This window comes from Telmatherina bonti, assembly GCF_933228915.1.
Source record: "Telmatherina bonti genome assembly, chromosome: 1".
Taxonomy (NCBI): Eukaryota; Metazoa; Chordata; class Actinopteri; order Atheriniformes; family Telmatherinidae; genus Telmatherina; species Telmatherina bonti.
Window position 1 is genome coordinate 272,708 of NC_136619.1, and position 22,224 is coordinate 294,931.

Here is a 22,224-nt window from a genome sequence, read left to right on the forward strand (position 1 = left end):
ATATATATATATATATATATATATATATATATATATACATACACATATATATATACATATATAATATACACACATACATACCCACCCACACACATAAATATATACACCCACACAAGCCAACTCTAGATTCATGGTCCCTGTGGAGAACAGAACCATTGACAATCAGGAGGACCAGAAACTAGCAAGTTAAATCAGAAAGACAGAAAGAGAGCCTCCTGCTGTTAATGAATAAACTTGCTGGATGACTCAGTGACTGTGACACATGCAGAACATTCATGCAGAACATTTAGAGTGGAACGTGTTCAGAGAAGAGAGATCATGCCAATGTGACCCCGCCCGCCTAGGGCTAGAGGCAGGCCAGGAGAACCCAGAGACCCGGGCAGTCACGCCCAGGCACAGACCCCCACCCCCCCACTCCAGAGCCAGCCATGCATCCGCCCAGGAGGTGGCGAAGGAGGTCCCCAACCAGAGTCCCCCGCAGTCAGGGGGAACAGGCCCCAGCAGGCCCAGGCCGGCAAGGGCCGATCCCACCGGGCACCGGCCACCTAGGGCAGACAGAGCACGGGCCCCAGGGCCCCAAGAACCCGAGAGCAGCCCCCCACCCCCGCAGGCAGAGGGTACAGCCCACACCGACGGAGGACCAGGATCCCCAGACCGCCACCTACACGCACTCCCCTCTCAGCCCCCATCCACACACCCCTCCGCAATCCACACACATCTCCCATCACATACACACCCCCACCCCACCTCTACTCACTCACCCATACCAAGTCACACAAACCCCAACCGACCCCGCCCCCACACACGCTCACACCCCGCCACCCCATCCCTCTACTTCCACCCAACCACACATGCCCCACCAAACACCCCTCCACCACCCACAGCCCCCCCCCTCCAAACTTCACCCTCACTCACACATCCACTCAGCATATACACCCCCCACCCCCCCACACACCCCCAAACACACACACACCCTCACCCCTCCAACACAGGCACACCCCTTTACACACAACCCACCCACCAACACACCCCTCCACACACACACACATTCAGCCCACCCTCAAAACCATCCTCCTGACCTCCACATCACATCCAAATCTCCCCCACCCCCCACCACATCCTCCATCCCATCCCCCCACCCCCATCCACCACATCTCCACTTATCCACCAACCCACCACACACATGCACCACCCACTCCCCCATACATACACCACTGCCCCCGACACATACACCTCCACCACACTCCTTTACACACACACCCAACCCACACACATCCAAGCATCATCCCCCCCCCCACAGCCCCACACACACACACATTCATGCTTCACCACGGCACTACCCCCCCCCCCCCCCCCTACACAGACACCCCCCCCACACACACACAAACACCACGCCCCCCCCCCCACACACACACCCGTATACATGCGCCACCACCACTCCCCACATACACGCATCACCCCACTCCCCCACCCACACACATCCACACACCAATGTACCACCACCAGTCCTCAACACACACCCCCTACACCCACCCATCCACACACACACACACACACACACACACACACATCTCATACAAGGGAACAGTTCTGCCAATGGTTGTCATCATCATGGAGGACCTCTATGGTCATGAGCTGTGGGTCGTGACCGAAAGAACCAGATCTCGTATACAGGCGGCTGAAATGGGTTTCCTCCGCAGGGTCTCCCTTAGAGATGGGGTGAGGAGCTCGGTCATCAGGGAAGATTGGTTGAATTCAGAAAGCTGGTGCTGCCAGTTAGCTGCTATCACTAGCTGCTGTTTTTAGCATCGGATGTACTGGCCCCGCCCACCTTCCAGTGCTGGACTTCCAGCGACCAATCAGCACGTACCTCATTAACATTATTTAAACTTAACATCTGTGTTTTTCAAAACTTCGCATGAAATCTCACAAGACAAGTTTTATTATAAAGGGTCAGAAAAAGCACCCAAAACATTTTTTGGGTTTAATAAGTTTTTTAAAAATATTTAAAAAGACAGCGGAGACATGAAAAGACCAGGTTTTGACTTCTTTAAAAATCATAAAAGCTAGACTTTTATGTCACGGAGCGTGGAGGTGTGGACCCAAATGCAGAGTTGGGAGGCAGGGATGCAGAATCAAAATGTCTTTTAATATCCAAGAAGTTAACTGAAGGCACCTAAACATGGACAAGCAAGTACATGAAGCTAACAAAGGAACCAGCCAAGTAGAACTGAAACCAAGAGCTATAAATGCTCAGAGGGAACAACAAGGAACAGGTGAGCTGAATCAGAAAATATAAACCAGGGGAGATAATTAACTGGTAGCAAAATGGGAGACAATACACAAGGGAAGAAAACTACAAAATAAAACAAGAAACCAGGAACTAAAGAGACAACATGATTTTTTTTTACACCACGACACTTTTGCATTTCTATTTCTGTATTAGCTTGTGTCAAACCATTTGACCAAAGGAGATATACGTGTAGGCTACCACAGTGGTTTTGTCACTATTAAACCATCTCAGTTGACATGTTGTTGTTTAATCATTTCTTCCTTATATTCGTGCTGAACAAGCAAAGCTTCCCTTAACTCTAATATGGTGATGTCTGTGTTCAGGCATGCATCCGGTGCACCTCCCAGGAGCATTTCCTCCCTCTTTCCTTCCACACTGCTGAACTCTGCTCTTAGTGTGTTTTTTCCCATTTACTGCTGTCAGTGTTGTCCCCCTCTTACTATTTTCATAATGTTATATATTAAATTTAAATGAAGGTAGTTGCAATGCTTGTCGTTGTTTTGAAGAAATTTCTTTTAAGTATCGAATTGCTGGTAAGGTCGGCATTAAACTCTGTGATGTCAATATCCAATGAGTATATAAATTTGAGGTGATAAGTTAGGTTCATCTCAAAGAGATAAACTGGCTAACTTAAAGGCAGCAGGAACTTGTATGGACGTGGCTTTAGCTCTAACAGCGTCAGACCACCAACCTCTCTGTCACACTGAAGCAGCTACCTGGATCATTGTTTTTAAATGCAAGGATGATGATAATAATAAGCAGAAATTCACAGTTTGATTAAATCAGTTGTTGATATGACTGAAACTATGATGTGTGTTATTGCTGATGTGGGTCAATATGGAGACCACAAACTATTTTCCTGTCTATTGAGCTGAGAACTCATTTACTCATCAGGGTCTTTGGAGTTGGAGGGCATCAAGGATGACATAAGATGAATTTTTTCATTTATTCCTGAATAACTTGATTTGATAAATTGAATTATAATGGAGAGAAACATGAAGAAAGATGAAAACTAAACAATAATTTATAATTTGTTTAAAATCAGATCTTTTTGTGATTCTTTTATATTCATGTCTAAAATTGGTCTTTGAAAAACAAACTATAAGAAAATATTTGTATTTCTATGTGAGATCAATCTGACAAGTGATACTTGGAGGATAAAAAACTATAAACAAAGACAGGAATAAGAATACACAGAAATGCAATATGATAGATGGTATGGTTTTGAGGATATTCATGTTGAAAACTACAGACAAATATGAAATATGTAGGAAGAAGAGATACTGCAGGTATCAAACCACTGGGGCTCGTGGAAGGGAGTGCAAGAGCATGTGGAAAGATTAAAATCCAAAATAATCCAGGTCCAAGCCCTCAAAGTGGCTTAGAATAAATAGTCTTTAATAAATATGGGCAAGAATCATTAAAAAGTACACCAACATATATCAACTTATGGCCCCCTCAGAGTGTATTGTGACTAGAACATAATCATCACAGATGTGCACAGGTGACACCATATAGCACTATTTTCTTGCCCTCTAGGGGTAACATAGAAAAATTCAAGGGTCAATGATTTAATGATTCCTACCCATTTTTATTCTAAACCTCTTTAAGAGCCTGGAGCTGGATTAGTCTGCCAGGTTTCCTCATGCTTAAATATGAAATATGTCTTGATGGTTAAATCATAACTAACTAACTTTTTCTTTTCCATGTACAGACTACAGCCTTCCCGACTCAACAAACTTCACCCGGATACATGGTTTCAGTTCCAGATCCATGATTAACACACCCTCTCGAAAACTGGAAGTGAGTACACTGTAATATATTTCAGAAGTGTAGCAGAAACATGTATGCAGCCCTGAGAATGTATTTAAAGTAAATATTTCTTTTCTTTATCAAGTTTGTTCATGTTCCTGAATGTTGTATCTTATTTGAAATTAACAATACTTTTTTCAGTTTGATAGACTTATTAGATGCAGATCTAAATATAGTCAGTCTATACTGTGAATAAACTCATAAATCACCCACTATGTGCAAAGCTTTAAAGTTACAGTGTGTAACTTTTTTGTTTTGTATTAGTAAGGAATCAAGTTTCGCTTCCATAAATAGGTATTCACAATCACAGTCTATTCACAATTACATCCAAATGAAAGCTTAGAATAAGTTATTTATAAATACCTAGGTGGCAGTGCACCAAGCAGAAGGCTGCTATGTTGCATCGCCATCTTTGAATGGTGTAGCTGGAAAGGGAATCAGGGTTCTCCTGGCCTCTCTCTTGCATTTGTGTGCGGGGCCACGTTGTGTGGGCGGGGTCATATTGGCATGATCACTCTTCTCTGATCACGCTCCACTCTGAATGTTCAGCATGTGAAAGAGTCACTGAGTCGTCTGCAGGTTTATTTACCCTGTCTCTCTGTGCCATCTAGAGGCACAGTCCGGAGTTACATGCTTTTTTCCCTCGACCCCCTATGATCCTAACGTATCTCTGATCTTATCTGTAATAAGGCGGCACCGGTAAAACTGGCTGCGGGGTCTAAGCTTCAGTTTGGTTCTGTAATTTTGTCAATAATGTTACATGTCTGTATGTCAAACCTTGGACGAGCTGGCTTGAACCTTGAATTTCCCCAAGGGGATGAATAAAAAGTATCTTTGATTTGATTTGATTCACTAGCAGCAGCTGGTTTTCTTTTTATGTTTCTGGATTAACTGGTTAGTTTCTGGTTCTGCTGATGGTTGATGGCTTCATCCACCTGCAGGGGGGATCACTTGAAAATGAATCTGATGTGTATATATAGGTGGTGTGTATGCGTGCATATGTATGTAGGTTTTTTCATTTATTCATTATTTCTTGCTATCTCTCTCTTTCATCCTCTCTGAGGTGTTTTTCTGTTTTCTTTTCTTTCTCTTTCTGTCTCTTTGCTATCCTCTCCAGTCCAGTCCAGCAGTACAAACTCTGTAATACAAACAATTATGTAAAATAAATAGAAAAACAGAATAAGAATCCAGAATATCAAGGGGATTATTATATCATATCTATAAAGCTTCCCTTGGCAAATTAAAGGAGCCAGCAGAACACAACATCCAGACCATTGTTCTGCTTGCTTAAATGCTGGACAAGACAAAACGGTGGGGTTGGGGCATACAAAGGCTACTATGATAGGCCTGTCATGACAACAAATTTTGCTTTGCTATTAATTGTCTCTGAAATTATTGCAATAAACAATATTGTGCAAAAAAATTAAAGATGCGTTACGTAACTTTCTGACCATAAAACTTTGCGTCCCGGATGTGTTCGATGACACAGAGACATCTATCGTGTATTTCTAGAGCTGCTACTCTAGAAATACACAGCCTCAGGACACAGCTTGCCCAGCAGGAAGAAACTAACACTATGCAACTTTTACATCCGTGATGTGATGTGACGTTTGGCTTCATGGTATAATAAGGAACTGGCTTTTCTGAACACGCAACATTGCTGGTTCAGCAAAAAAATGTAATAGATATATAAAAAAGAGGCAAAACAAAAGTCATCGTCAGATGGTCTTCTGCTGGCTGGAGAGAACTAACAAGTCAGGTAGGATGCAGGGTGGATGCCGAGCTAGCCGTTGATAGGGGGCACTAACGGGAAAATGGCAAATGTTCTGTAGTGTGTCTTTAATGTAATTTTTTACATAATTTTCTACAAATAAACTAATAATGCTGTAAATATGCATGCATACCTTTTGAGAGATAAACTTTAATTTATAAAGAACTATTCACATTGGAACTAGAAGAAATATAATAATAACTAGAAAAACACTCTTCTTGCAGAAGTGCTAATGTGAATGTCCTATTATGCTAAATGATTGATATGCAAAAATATTGGAGAAGCAGCACAACCATCCCACTTGAATTATCGTGGTACCGCATTGGGATTTTATCCAAGGAACATCTGAACAAGAGCCTGTTCCTTCAACCACTACGCCAGCACAGCTATGCTAATGTAAAGATGTGAAAGGTTGAACTGCTGTCCAGAAGTTAAAGATAGTTTAAAATAGTTTGTAGAAACAACTACAATGCATTAATCACTGAAGAAAATCACGCTGAAAACATTTAAAATTGTAATGAGTTAGACATTATTGTTTAACATGAGTAACTTTGTTTCCGTTGAAGCATTTTTACAACAAAATTTTAACATTGAAATGTCATTTCTGCACAATTTATTTTTTAATTTGAATTAACATTTTGTAAAAAGCGAAACCCCAAGTCGGTGCGCATATCACTAAGAATGTCACATGACCGATACAGCTGATGTGTCGCCTGTCACAAACTCGCCAAATTGTGTTTAAAGGAAGCACGTCTGTCAACGAGATGCATCTCTACCAAAAGAATCACACAGTTGAAATACAGTTCTGCTGTGTGAACCAATTCAACATGGAGCAAGAAAGGGAAAGTATCTGTGTGGGACCATTATGAGCTTATATCGGCAAATAAGGTATTTGATTTTATTATTTACTCTGTTCATTCTGTTCATCTGAGTTCCTGATAGAGCTTTAAGAATTTAAATCCATATCAAAGTAACAAATTATCATTATGTTTTTTTTTTTTTCAGGTTAAATGTCGTATCTGGGCACACACATATTGAACCACAACCTGGAACTTCTTCACAACTTAAATCAGCACCCGCTTCAGGCATGTGATTTGGTCTCGTCAATTTATATGTGATTTTATTTATAAAAAATACTAATTTGTAAGTGATCTCAAACTAAAATGTCTGTTTTTCTCGTTTTTTTTTTATTTTTTATTTAGATAACCTGTGGCAGCAGATGGATGAAGAAGTTGACAGGCAGACCACCAGTGCCACAGCCATTTCTATAACTGAAGTTCAAAGATACCTGACCGAAGCCAATCTCCCAAGATCACAAGATCTATTACAATACTGGCAAAATCAAAGGCACACCCACCCAAAGCTGTCCCTACAGTTTTTATGCACAACAGCATCATCAATGCCATGTGAGCAGGTGTTCTCCAAAGCTGGTGAACTTGAATTTTAAAAAAAACACAATTGCCTGAATGTCCAAACATTGGAAAAACCTATTTTCTTGAATAAAAACATATCAATGTAAAGAAAATCCCTCCTGGCCTCATTCACAAAATTTTAACATTGATATTCACATTATGACAATTCAATTTCAATTCAATTCAACTTTATTTATATAGCGTCAAATCACGGCAATGCCATCTCAAGACGCTTTACAGACAGAGAAGAAAACATAATGAAAACCAATTCATAATAGCTTATATAAGGAAACCAACAGATGGAGTTGGAGGCTTCAATTCAATCTCCCATCCTGAGCAAACACACTGGCGACAGTGGGAAGGAAAAAACTCCCTGATGTGGAGGGAGATGAAGCTGTGTTCTGGTCCATGACTGAGCTGCAGGGTGACAGATTGGAGACTTTTCATGATTTACTCGACGTATGCTCTTTGTTTTATTTTTTCTTGGTGGGGGTGGGTGGGTGGGGGGGGTACAATCATGATGGGTTTTGGGGAGGGTGGCGACAGGGGTAAGATTACAGAAAGGCATGTGAGACTACAACTCTGCTTCCTGGTCTCAAACCACTTTAATTGACAAACAAAAATATCCATTTTCCAGAAATAAGAGCTGCTTTATCCATTGTGGGATGAATCCCGTCTCTCCTAATAAGACCAGGTTTTCCCCAGAAGCTTTTCCAATTATCTATAAAGCCCACATTTTGTTCTGGGCACCACCTAGACAGCCAGCGGTTAAAGGATGACAAACGACTGAACATATCATCGCTGGTCAGGTCTGGCAGGGGTCCGGAGAAAACTACTGAGTCTGACATGGTTTTAGCAAAGTCACACACTGAGGCAACATTTACTTTGGTGATCTCTGATTGGTGTAACCGGGTGTCATTTACCCCAACATGAATAATAATCTTGCTGTATTCTATCCTTAGCCAGCAGTTTTAAGTAAGATTCAATGTGGCCTGCTCTGGCACCTGGAATGCATCTGACTACGATCCCTGGAGTATCTATCACCACGTTTCTAACTATGGAGCGCAAACTTACATTTTTCACAACTGAGTCTCCAATTAGAGTCGTTGGAACTGAGTGTGACGGAGGCTTTCCTTGAGGTGCTGGTGGTGATGTAGAGAGGTGGACAGCACAGTGGAAGGAGGTTTGTTGTGGAACTGGGGTAAAGGACAGCACGGACCTGTGAGCCTTGCTGCAGCTCTCGGGCAAAGAGGGAGGAAAGCACCATGGTTCCAGTGAGATGCTGAAACTTGTCGCCTAAAGGGGGGATTCCCAAGGCTAAGGACATAAAACCTGTTGTGACAGTGGCTGTCGTTTGGTGGAGGTGCACTGTAGTGACGCCCTCCTCTGTCCTGCTGTGGACCAATAGGGAACTGGGGCCCCTATTAGCATAATGTTGAGCTGATTGGAATCTTTGGTCTGGTTCTGAGATGCAACCAGTCTTATGGAACGGCAAACTGTGGAGAGGCCTAAATGGCGGGATGGCCACCAATATTTGGCTCGTTGGGGAATGCTGCCACGGTATGTGGCACCTGGGAATCCGATTGTGGATCGCAGATGATAATTGTGTCCATCATGATCTCAGCCTCTCGAATCAGATGCAGACTGGATATCCATGTCTCTAGTTCTGCTATTTTTTCAGCCAGGTGCACACAACCGACGCAACCAAATGGGAATGGAGAGGTGAGCAGAGGCATTTGCGTGTCTTAGCAGCTAGCTAACAGCAGCTGGTCTTAGTTGACATGTTCTCAGCTGATAGGACTTTCCCATGCTGTCAATGTAAGACTTGTTGGAAAGCACAAGATAATTGGTGGGAGCTCTTCTCTTCTCTTAAAATAGCCTTAGAGTAACCACTAATAAAAAGATTCTTTGTATAAACAATCTAAGCTAGATAAAATTTAAGATTTAGAGGAGACGCGGTGACACAAAATGCAAAAACAGGCCACGCTTGCATGTGAGCATGAAAGGATAATGTGTTGGCAAGGATGACACCCAGACACTTAACTTGGATAGCGTTGGACACAGGGACATTGTCGATAAAGAGGGAAAAGCTGTCAACTTAGAAATTGTAGGTTTGGTTCCAATGAGAAGAAATTCTGTTTTATCACTGTTAAATTTAAGGAAGTTGGAGGTGAACAAGGATTTAATTTCGGATAGGGAGGCAGTCAGGGAGGTGGAAGAAGTGTGTGGAGTTTAGTTTGCTAAAGAGACAGCGCTGGGTGTAATCGAAGTAATGAAAAGGAATATTAAATTTACGGAAAATATTACCAAGAGGAGGGAGATTGATGATAAAGAGAAGCTGCTCCATGACTAAACCCTGATGTAATGGGTGAAGAATGGAATTTGGAGATGGATGAACTGAGTGCTGCCAGAGAAATAAGAATGAAACCAACCGAGTGGGGTGTGGGAAATGCTGATGGAAGACAGTGTATTGAGGAAAATTGTGTGGAAAAATTGTATCAAAGGCCACCCTCAGAGCAAGGACGATGAGAATACTGAGAAGACCAGCATCAGCAGCCATGAGGAGGTCATTAGTGATTTTAATGAGAGCTGTCTCAGTACTGTGGCAAGGGTGGAAACTGGATTAAAACTGCTCATAGAGGGAGTTTCTGGTCAGGTGAGTGTGGCAACAGTTCTTTCAAGGATTTTGGAAATCAAGGGAAAGTTGTAAAGTTGCAGGCATTGAGGCCAGAACAGCAGAATAAGTCCAGATTATGACCTTTCATATGAGTGGGGAAATTAGTGAACTGATGGAAACCAAAACTATTTAGAGATGTGTGAAAGTCTCTAGTAAGAGGAAGATTACTGTTGTCCACATGTGTATGAAAATCCCTTAGCAGAATTACATTTGGTGAGAGTGTTAATAAATGTGTGAGCAGAATGGCAAAGTCATTTAAAAAGTCAACATTTGTTTTTTTGGGGGGAGGGGGTAATAAAATGTAGCAATAATGGTGGGAGTCGATTCAGACAGACAGCAAGCAAGGCATTCCAAGGAGCTGAGGACAGGGACAGACACAAAAGTGACCTTCCACTTTGTGTGTTGTATTATCACGAGACCTCCTGCGGAGGACTCCTCCAGAGTCGCGAGATTGACAGATGTAAACAAATCCAGGAGTGGTGTCATTAAGCTGAGAAAAGTCCTGAGGATGTTGCCATATTCCAGTAAATCAGAAAAAAAGCTTGCGGTCAATAAGGAGATCCTGGACAAGATGCTTGGACGTGCTCATAAGTGAGTGGATGTTGAGTAGACTGAAATTTGAGAACAGTGTTATCCTGGTTGACATCAGTATTAGCTGACCTAGCTAGGCCGGCTAGAAGACTGTGGTCAGCAGTCCTGTCCAGTCCAGTTCTGGGAGGGGACGAATAGTGGACCAGAGAGAATTAATACCTGTGGATTTGTGGAGATGGAAATTCCGGCAAGAACCACAGTGGTTATATCCCCTGTGTGGTTGATAGGGCGATGTCCGAGTGGAGGTGCAGCTCAACCAGCAGTGGTCCAGACAGATAACCACGGAGCCTTAGCAGCTCAGCAGCGATATAATGGAACAGTCCTGACACAGGTTGATGGAAGAAGCAGAGTCCAGATTAGTGCAAACTACATAGCAATCTTACTGGACCACATTCTGAATGCTGACATGGAACCACCAAGCCGGATGAGATGTCACACAAAAAGGGACAATCATCCAGCAGAGGCAGCCAGAATAGAAGATGGTAGAGCTGTCTCATTAGAGTGCAATTACTTAGTCCACCAATCTTGTGATCAATCTTAAGATCACAAAACACTTAAAAGTTAAAAGTTTCTGGTGAACAGCAGCAACAATTCATGCCAGTGTCCACTCAACCGAAAGTCAGCTGTTGGTTGTAAGTAGTTTGATGGAGGGTCTTTGAACAGACTAACAGGTAGACAGGTTTGATGTAAAGTGTGTTTATGTATGTGTAAGAGAGAGAGCATAAAAAGAGGCAAATGTGTATGATCATTATATGACAGGACTTAATCACTGATATCCAGTACAAACCAATAATTAGTGAGGATTTTGACATTATGTGCATTCTGGTTTCCTGCTTCATTCCTTGTCTTGTTTGGCCTTGTTCTGTAAATTAGCTTCACCTGTGTTAGTTCATTCACCTCACCTGTGTCTTGTTTTGTCCCTGTGTGTTTATACCCTTCGTTTTCTTTTCTCCTGTGCGTGTTCATTGCATTTACTTAATCCCCTTTGTCCCATGTCTCCTGTGTTCCTGCCTCCCGTCCGGCATCTCTGCATTTGGATCCACACCTCCAGCATCCCCATGACAGATTTATCAATAAATGCATCCTGTTCCTTTGAATCACTGCATATTACTTTATCTGGGCAAGTGTGTTAACAATTCTAATCTTAAAAACACACACAGCTGTTCCATTTTTAACATTGCTATGACAACAGGGACATTTTGTAACCACCATCTCACTGAAACTGACACAGAGCTTAGAGATGAATGAGGGCAGAACAAACCCCTCGTTGTTCGCAAACGAAAAGTGACATGAAAATAATTCTTGAACTGCGAGCGCCAGAAGGCTTTAAGGAACACATGGATACCCTAACGTGAACAGAATTTACTGGCATTGAGTTAAAAATACGAGGAACCTGTTGTAGGGGATGGGAAAAAGATTCAATAGCAGACGGTAGATGAAGCAAAAGTTTTAATGTTGTGCTGGCATGCAGGCAGACAGACTGATAGGTAGACTGGCAGCAGACAGGATCCTCACTTGGTGAGACGGGGAAAGCAGGTTAAATCAGGTTGCAACTTTCGAGAAAATAACTGAGTTGGCTGAGAGCTGTTACCACTGGGTGAAACAACAATCTGGCGAAGACTGGTTGGCTGAGCTGTCTTAAGTAGGCTGCCGCTGATTGTCTGATGAGAACAAGGCACGCCCACCACTGCCCCACACAGGAGAGGGTACAATAACAGAACCACAGTTGAAATTGGGTGTCTTTAGAATGAATGGTCAATGTAAGAAAAAGTAGAGTTTATAACTTTTGGAGCACCGCAACTCCAAAAATTTAAATTCTATTTTGTATAGGCTTCACCATTTAAGGCTTTAGCTAGAATAGTTATCTCTCCCACATATGCACATAGCACTAAAATCTTTAGTACATGCCCACCTAGCTCAGCAGCTCACTGGAACCATGGTGCTTTCCTCCCTCTAGTATAAATTGCGTTGAGCCCTGACAACTCCCAATTTTTCTTCAGCACTAAAGCGTTAAGATCACATCCAAAGATGACCACAGTTCATCAGCCAGGGCCCCGTTTGCCAGATACCAATAAAACATCCTCGGCTCAGACCTTCATGGCAAGTGTGAGGGTTGCCTCGGTCTTCACCATGCCAGTTTAGCACTGACTCCTCAGTCTACCTGTTATTTCTGTGAGATGCTTCCCTTGGAGGGGAAGCAAGGGCACATAGAATTCTTCAAAATTGCAGCCAAAGAAGCGTTTACCACTGTGAATACATGCTGGAAAAGGCCATTGACCTGTTTGACGCTGGGTAGGCATTGGACTACTCTCCCCATGGATTTCACAGCTTCAGCCCCGCTTCACCTTTTCTGTCAGAAGGGCCTGAGCTGCCTGAGCCAGAAGATGTCCTGGATGTCCATCCCACACTGTCCATAGTTCCAGTCTCTGCTTTGACAACCTCCTTGCTATTGGACAGTTACTACATGAACTTTCAGCAATCATCGAGAAGGCAGCTGCCTTTAAGAATCTGACTGCCCCCAGACGACATGGCAGATACATTCAGTCCCAAGCATGCTGGCTGCCATGACCCTGTCTGGTCCTGCTTCCCGGTCATCAGGGCCTATCGGTCTGGATCAGAGGCTGAGTCTGTGAAGTTGAGGGCACCAGTCTCCACCTGCACTCTAATTACCAAGGTGGAGGGGTTTTCTGAGTATGGTTTCCCACTGGTCCCTCCCCTGGAGCTGAGCCTTTCAGTTGTCTTTGGTGTTAAACTTGCATAGCGCACTGGACAGAAGCCCTGCCCTCCCACACCCAAAGATCAGTTGACAGCCTTCTTTGTGGGCCATTCCCATAAGTGTGCCTACCAGGCCTCAGCCACAGTAAACAACATCATGCGCTTGGTCTACAGCATTACTAAGATGGCAGAGGACTCCAACCATCCTTTGGATTGCGCAAAGGACATTGCTAATGCAGCCAGCGCCATCCTAAACCTGTGTTCAGCCAAAGCAGTTGCCACTGCTCACATAGCTGTGTGTAACATTTGGCTGCACCTGTCATCCTTTGTTCCGGAGGAGGTGAGGAAAGAACTACTCAAAGGCCCCATTAGTTGTTCAGTCCTCACTTCCAGTCTCTTCTGGCACACCTGCAGAAGACTTCGGAGGAAGCAGAGATTCAGGAAATATGTGGCATATCCTTAACACAGAGTCCTTAGTCCTGGGTCTCAGCCGCAGCAGTGGGCATCTATTAACCAGCAGCTTGCCTGTTGCTGGTCCAACTTGCCTGGAAGGGTGCCGCAGAGGCCCAAAAAGCAATGACTGCTTGTTGGGGATGAATGTAATGTGGGGGATGTTGTTTTGACAATAAAACATCAACACTCTCCCCTTAAGAGCTTTTTCCCTGATGTCCATTCTGCTGCTAGATCAGGCAATTGTGCCGCATTGATTTTACCTTTGTCCTCCACACTCCATATAAACCTATGTTAACCTGCTGGTTACCAGGTGGTTTTGTCTCACATTGTCAAAACAGGACATTCCTGTCACACACAGAGTTGCCCTATCACACACACTGGCTCTATAATGGGAGCCTTAAGGCTTGGAGAGCCGAAGCCCAAAATCTGTAGGTCAAAGTGATCCAGGTTCATTTGAAGCCAAGACGATTGACACAATTTAGATGTATAATGTGTCTTTAGGCCAAAGGTTGATGAGTTTAAGAATTAGTTTGAGCCACACAAAGAAAAGTTAGAGTGGAGAGCAAAAATGCAAAACCAGTGATTTCAATTATCTTAAAACTGCAATATTTCAAAACTGGTAAAAGAAATCAATGTGAAAAGTAATTTTAAAATATCCCTTTTGACTTGTTTAAAGATTGAATGGAGTATGTGAAAGGAAAAACATTTTATAGAGGTGAAAGTTTTTATGGAATTTTGGGCTGTTTCATTTCAACGGCAAGAAAGTTTAAAAGTTAAATATTTTAAAAAGTACAAAAATTAAAGTGTAGAAAACTGAGAGCAACCATGTTGATCCTGCAGCAGGATCAAGGTGCACATGGCACCATGTTGATCCACGTGAGCTGGCCACTGTCCTCCCACCACTTGAGACTAATCCTGTCTGGTCTGATAGGTTCTGTATCAGAGGGAATGCAAGCGCAAAACTTTACAATGTGAGAACAATGTTCAGGCGCAAACCAAATAAAAACAGCAATTCCGCTAATAGAGTTTACGATCAGCTTCCTGCAGATAATTGCAAGAAGACTTTAAAGAGAGGAGAGAAGTAGCATGTTTATTTTAACCAGTGTTCCTGTTTTTACATCACTGAGGATTGTGGACTTTTTTTCAGACTAAGAATTTTTGCCCCGTTAGTTTTTGCTGTGTATCTTCTAACCTTCGTTTGTTTTTATTACAGGTGTGCACTGCCCCTCTTCACTCCCCTAAGCTGTCCTCTCACTCTGCTGTTGAGACAAGCTCCAGGGTCACCCACAAAACAACCAGTATGGTCCAAAGCAGCTTCCAAACCTCCCAGATGCTTAGTGGAGGCAGACGTTCTAAGTCACTGTGTCAAGAAGACCAGGGAATGTTGCCGTTCACGGGGTTGGTTCGCCCGGAGAATGAACTTGTCCCAGTAACTAACCCTCTACCTGGCAACCTGAGGCGCAGTCTTAGTGGAATACTGGTCCAGGACAGAGGTTACTTCCAAGAAGAAGAGCTGCCATATCAGTACTCCTACAAAGGCCCATCTCATCGTACTATCAGCCGAATTACCAACAGACAACAACAGCATAAGCAACAGAGCTCTAGCCTTAATCAGGAGGGCTCGATGGGGAATGGCCAGGGATTCTCTGGTGCAGCAGACAACTGGGGAACCCAGTGGCAACAGCATGCATCCAGGACCAGTCATAGTGCACCTCTCCACCGTGCTGCCTCACTTCACTCTCTGAGGAGTGTTGGTAAAGGAGTGGATATCATGGACGTAGCATCGATAAACAGCAATGACCCACTGAGAGAGTAAGACTTAGTTTTTATTTTTTAATGTATATTTTTATATGTAAACTGCTCAGATATATTAATGACATTATAATTTATATGTAACACTCCAGTTCTAAAAATGTTGGGACACTGCCCATCCTTCCATGCATTTTGCTAACTGCTTAGTCCAATAAAAGGTCGGAGAAAGCTGGGGTATATCCCACACAGCAAACTCAAAAGTGTTAAATTCCCAGTGTTGGGGGTTGGTGTAAACATTACAGAGTCATTTCAACTCTTGTTTATTCATTTAAACTACCAGAGAGTTATTCTTTAAAAAGGGTTAGTGTTGATACCGGGGGTCAAATGTGATCAACTCTGTTCAATGTTAATTTCAAAATCAACCCTGAATGAACCACAATCCCCTCTTGAGTTATTTTTGCACTACTTTTGAGTCCTATTTCACCTCAAAAGGTTAAGCATGCCTTGTTTGATGTTTTTTTTCTGCACAACCTCACAAGTGAGATTAGAGTGATTTTTAATTTCGATGTACTTAGACTACCCAAAATCATACAAAACTATATTATCCAAAGAGAAAATTTTTTATTTTTACTGTAAAAACTAGAAAAATGTCTAACTAAACATTTTTATAACTTAAAATAACATAAATGGTAAAAAAAAAAAAAAAAAAAAAAAAAAAAGGACATTGTTAAGAAAAAAACACCACATAAATTAATTCTTTGTTCATTGTTTTAATAGCACTTTGAAGTCCACACGTTCGACAGCAACTTGGACTGCTGCGTCATCCTGCACCAAAATGTCTCAAGAATTTAACATAATCCTGTTCTTACTCAGCCTATTTAATTTGACCAAATTAGCCTTACGATTTGAAAAGTGTTATGTAGTTTGAAGTTACTACTTTAAAAAATGTATTGAACACAAGTTGTGACGGAGAAGAAGCCGCAGCAGCTTTTTTTTTTTTTTTTTTTTTTTTTTAACGTTCATCATCATAAATCGGCCGCCTCATTTGAACGCTGTGGCGCCACCGTGGACTCCAGAGGTGTTTTTTCCTCCAGAAGTTAACGGCTCTCTGGCTATTTTTTCTCAAGACACAGAAGCACTTAAGGAGTAGGACTATTCTCTTTTCTTTACTTCAACAGAAGAGCACACTCATGTAAGTAAACCAAATATAAGGCGTCCTTTTAGTGTCATTTACTATGTAGTAGAGGGGGATGAGACGTTAGCCGACAAACCGTGTTACCTAGCTTGCTGACTGAACATCGTACATTGAACTAAAGTGATAGCTTATTGTTTACCACACACCCACAGTAACGTTAAGCATGAAATTATAATAAATATTAAGTAACACTGCTGCGTGAAAGCTAACATTACTTGTTGAATTATTCGGGGCAAAGACGCTAAAACTCCAGCATGTGTATCTGATGTTAGCAAGAAATGAGTCCGCTCTCCTCCATGACAGCGCAGGTCTCATGTTTAATTCACACTATCGTATGCTGAAAGATTTCTTTTTCAATGACTGTTATCACGTACAGTATGGTTGATAAATAGATGTACTTTTTTCTGTTAAAACACCGAAGACACACACACACACACACACACACACACACACACACGCACACACACACACACGCAGATTTGTGTTTTTAAGCTAACTCTTTCAATAAAATGCGAACACTCATTTCTAGCTGCAGACTTTTCATGACATTGTATTTATGATTCATATGGGATTTTCAAATATTGGATAATTAGAATTAATTATAATGGTTGCAAAGTGTTGTGGTAGTTTAAAAGAACACACTCAAAGTGAAGGTCACTGGTTTGAGTCTGGGCTGGAGGATCAAACAGTGTCCTTTATGTGGAGGGTTTGCATGTTCTGCCACGTGGGTTCTCTCCGGGTACTCCGGCTTCCTCACAGCCTCCAAACTACATGTATATTAGGTTAATTGATCACTGTAAATTCCCCCAAGAAGTGAATGTAAATCATATTGTTTCTGTGTGTGTGTGTATGTGGTTGCAAAGCAAATGTTTTATTTTGTGGAACATATTTTTCCTCTTTTCTTTTTTCTTTTCTGCAAAATAATGTAATACTTTCTGTAGGTGATGGGGAAACTATTGGTAATTTCAAAGTAGGGCAATTTTTTATTGGCAGAATTTGGAGTTGGCATATGACAGTACAGTTTATAAAATTATATTTTTTTCCTTTTTGTGTAAATCTACTAAATGTATTAAGTGCATTGTTGAGATGTAGTGTCGTGATATTAACTGTTAAATTGGTGTAAAGAAATTTTACTGTAGAATCAGATAAAATGTAGACAGTTTGCTAATTACATTTTTTTCTTTGTCGTACAACATGTTGGTGAAGGTGAAATATGGAGAAAGTCAGAGGTATGTCAAGGTGGCTGAAACAGAAGAGGGCTATGAAGAGTTCAACACATTTCTGCAGAAAGGTTGGTATCACCTGTCATGGTTTGATCTGTGATTTATTCATTTGAAATTCAGTTAAGAATCCTAAATCCTTTAAAAAAAAAAAAAAAAAAAAAAAAGAAAGAATCCTAAGTTCAAGATTTATGGCTGTGATACAAAACAATGGGGGAAAAAAAGCTTTTTAGAAATATTTGTGTGTTAGTCTTTTGATTTTATGAAATTATGAATCAGTTTATATAAGTCCATTGACATTTTAAAATGCCACCCTTATGCTATGTATTTCAGGTAAGTCCACTTCATTTGATATGATTTTGTGCATCATTATTTCATTTTATTTATACAGTTTACTATTTTTTTTTTCAAAATACTCATTTTTCATTTCCCTAACCCTAACCCTATATCTATAATCTCCTTATAGATATAGGAAAAGCTGGGTCTTCCAGTAGAGACTGCGCTCCACTTGACAGGTGAATCGGGGACAGAGGTGGATGCAGATGTGTTTGGGGAGCTTTTGCAAGCAGGAAACCTTACAATTACTTTTTCCACTGAACAATCAACAGGTGAGGCTTGGCCTTGCTGTGGAAACATTCACTCACAGTGAATATTGTGGAAGCCTACATAATCAGTGTGAGTATGTTTCGTCTGCATTACAGTTGCCCTTCACCAGGTTTCATTGGAGTTACCTTTGTCAGACCTTTCATTCGTCAGTGTGTCAGATTCGTCCTCTTTACAACAATCTTCTGATTCATCAGATGCAACTGTGATTGTTCAGACAAATGGAGGGAGAACACATGCTGAACGGGAATCTGCAAAAGAGGTGTGTGACTGCCTCCACTCTTGTAATGATTTTTGTAACTGTTGGGACAGGCTAATTAATTTATACTTGTTTTGGTTCCTCTTTTTATAGATGGTGAGAACTGCTCTCCAGTCAAAGTCAGGGGGACAAGATGTTTTAGATGAATATGACAAAACAAAGGCATTAAAGGATACTACATGGACAGAGCCGGATTAGCGCAAAGGCAAACTAGGCACATGCCTAGGGCCCTGACTGGCTATGTGGGGCCCAGACGGAGGAACATAAAATAGGATAAAAATACATAAAATAAAAAATATGCAAATGTTCTATCTACAATTTATTCCACAGTTGATTTTCCAATATTTATTTATTAACTAAAATAGTGATGCTGTTTATCTTAATGTAACATTACGTAACATCCGGGACATCAGCAGCGAACAGAGGTCGGGGCATTGAGCGGGACAATAAAGGTAGCAGGCAGGTCGTCTTGTGAGTTCAATTCAAGATGCTTTCAGGTGCAGCAAAACATAAAAAGAAAAAAAAATGACGAGGAACAAAAGAAGAGACTGCGGGGGGCTTTACGAAAGTTTCTGTCGCGCAGCCGTCCGACAGCTGTGAATCTGCTGGAGTCACCAGAGGCCGAGCCAGGCCGGGAGGTCCGAAGATGCAGCGGAGGATGTTGTGACGCAGCTGGCGCCATCAATCTCAGCATCACCGCAGCCGCCAGAAATGATTTTGACATCTATGAAGCCGAGGCCAAGACCCTCACAGCAACAGAGGGATACAAAGCAGATAGTCAAAGAAGACGAGTGAAGAAAGTTATGTTCTTCTGGTCCAGAAGTGCGTCGCTCAGGCCGTGAAGCATTTCTGATTGACACACATTATGTCATCTGTGACTGTCGCAAGAACTGAAACAACGCTAAGATGCATGCAAAAATGTGGAGGAGAAATTTGGTTTCCTTACCAAAACTAAATCAATGGACATAGAACAAATCTGTGCAGCTACAGAAAAGTTAAATCTTGAGGAGGACTTTACAGCAGAGTTTTGCCAGTTCATCCCAATGGTAAAAGATGAAAAATCAGTCATGGCCATGTACAAGAAGCTCCTAGAGCTCCTAGATGCTTCCCTAATGAGGACATTTGCCTTCACATGCATCTGACATTACTGATTGCAAACTGTTCAGGAAAAAGTTCATTTTCTTTGTTGAAACGAGTAATAACATGCCGGAAAGCAACAGTCACAGAAAAAAAAACTGAATGCCGTTGCCCTGTTGGCAGTTGAGAATGGATTTACAACCGGCCTGGATTTTGATGATATTATTGAGGACTTCACTTCAACAAAACTCAGGAGAAAGCATCTCTAAATGTAAGTTTTCCTTTTCAAAATCTCAAATCTCAAACTGCTGTATTGCATCTTATGTGTACATTTGATTATTTCTCCACAAGATCATGATGATGTCATCAAGACATGTTTCTGCTGCAATGGCCTGTGATTCAGGAAGGCTGAAGGTTATCCCTGAGAGGAGCATGCTAAATGGGTTCCTTAGTAAGTGCTGCTGGTTTTGTTTATTATTTATAGTTGAACAGTTTCTAAATCATCTTGATAAATGTGAAAGGCTCATGTTTGCATTTTTTGTTCCTATACTTAATCACAGGTGTGAATATGGGCTCCTGGAGAAGGAACAAGAAATTTTGTTCACCCAATTCAGGCTCATTTCCTTGGCTGTTTGAGCAGGTTAGTTTTAAAAAAAAAGTGAAAAAAATGTGTTCCTGGATTAAACATAAGGATCAAGTTATTTAATGATTGCTTTTTTTCTACCATGTTTCTGTGATTAAATCTGCTTTTAGAATGCAGTCTATAGTAAAGCACACCATCCAGAGAAACATCCAGACCAGTGGAGAGAACTGCTGAACAGTCCAGATGAGCTGCTGAGTGATAAATACCAGAAAATGGAAATGAGGTGATGCTTGTCCATGAAAATAAACATCTTTACCAGTACAGCACACTTTCTCTCACTGCAAATTTTATTGATCTTTTTATATTTCACTACTTATGTGACAATTCAATCTGATCAACACATTTAATGAAGATTTTCTGCTAAATGCTATAGCTTCAAACATTTATCTTATTTGCTCTGTTTGCATAGTTTACTGACACCTATAACTTATTTACTGATACTACTGCCTCAGCAATGGCACTCCCAATGGATAAGATAAGGATAATTTAATGGCACTTAGTAGAGCCAGCTGTGTAATAACATATAAATAATGAAAATGAAAAAAAAAAAGTCTGTATAACATTCAACACATGACTTAATTTGGCATACAAACAACCAATTCTTCACCAAAGACATGCTATGTAAAATGTGAATTAACTTTTATTCGTGTCTTTGGTAAGTTTCAGATTTCAGTTCATGAATAACATTGATGGAAGGGGGCCCAAAACATGCATTGTGCCTAGTGTAGTCCGTTTATTTAATCCGGCTCTGTACACGGAGGCAGATGGTAAACCATGACTGAAGTTCATGGGTAAGACTTCAGTGTTCATATTTTGATGGTGTCAAGCACATTTTGTGTGAGTACCCGGTACTGGTGGCACCTAACATTTTAAAACCTTTTAAGCTCCAGGTGGATGCCAGCCATGTGGGGGTTGGTGGTGTATTGTTGCAGGAGGATGACTATGGGATTGATAGGCCCATAGAAAGAGGCCTTGGCCCTCATCTGGTCCGTACAGCATTTTGAGGTGTATGTAGGTTCTGGTCCCATCGTAGTGTACACCGATGATAACCCTTTGACATTTTTCAATTCTCTGCGTAGCCCAAATCAACGCCTTGTTAGGTGGTCTTTTTTTTGCAGTGACTGGCCCTTGAGATCCGGCATATTAGGGGCAGGGATAATATCCTGGCGGATGCATTGTCCAGAGCTGCGTAACTTCTGAAATCAAGTATGTTTCTTTGTATTACACAGCTTCATTACATGTTGGGATGAATTGAGGCTGGAAGTGCAATGCATTAAGTGGTCCTCTAACCGTATGTCCAAAAACCAAATCATTAGGGCTGAATCCAGTACTTTCCTGCACAACCTCCCTTGCAGCAAGCTGCATCCAAGGCAACCCCTCTACCCAATCAGCCTTCATCTGCACACAAAAAGAGCGCAGCAAGGACTTAAGCATCTGGTGGAAACGCTCAAGCATGTCTTGGCTCTGCGCATGGTAGGCAGTGGAGCGATTATGCCGAACACGCAAAAGCTTTAACACCTGAGAAAACAATCGGGAGGAAAAATTAGACCCCTGGTCACTTTGAATGACCCTGGGTATTCCGAAAATCGAAATAAATTTAGTCAGCGCACGCATCATAGACTTGGCAGTAAGCGAACGCAGGGGGTATGTGGCAGGATACCGGGTGCATTGACGCATAACTGTCAATAAATACATGGCTCCAGAAGTCGAATGAGGCAAGGGACCTACACAGTAGGATGATTAATACAATC

General features: G+C 41.8%; 1 protein-coding gene across 2 annotated transcripts in view; it reads left to right on the forward strand.

Moving 5' to 3' along the window:
• The window catches only part of LOC306758900 (plakophilin-3-like), a 69,922-nt gene that overhangs the window by 26,984 nt on the left and 20,714 nt on the right, over window positions 1-22,224 (forward strand). For both annotated transcript variants that reach the window (XM_079244326.1, XM_079244325.1), the window contains exons 2-3: window positions 4,008-4,096; window positions 14,938-15,536. In XM_079244326.1, coding sequence (XP_079100452.1) covers window positions 4,008-4,096; window positions 14,938-15,536 — 688 coding nt within the window. The remainder of the gene's footprint in view (window positions 1-4,007; window positions 4,097-14,937; window positions 15,537-22,224) is intronic.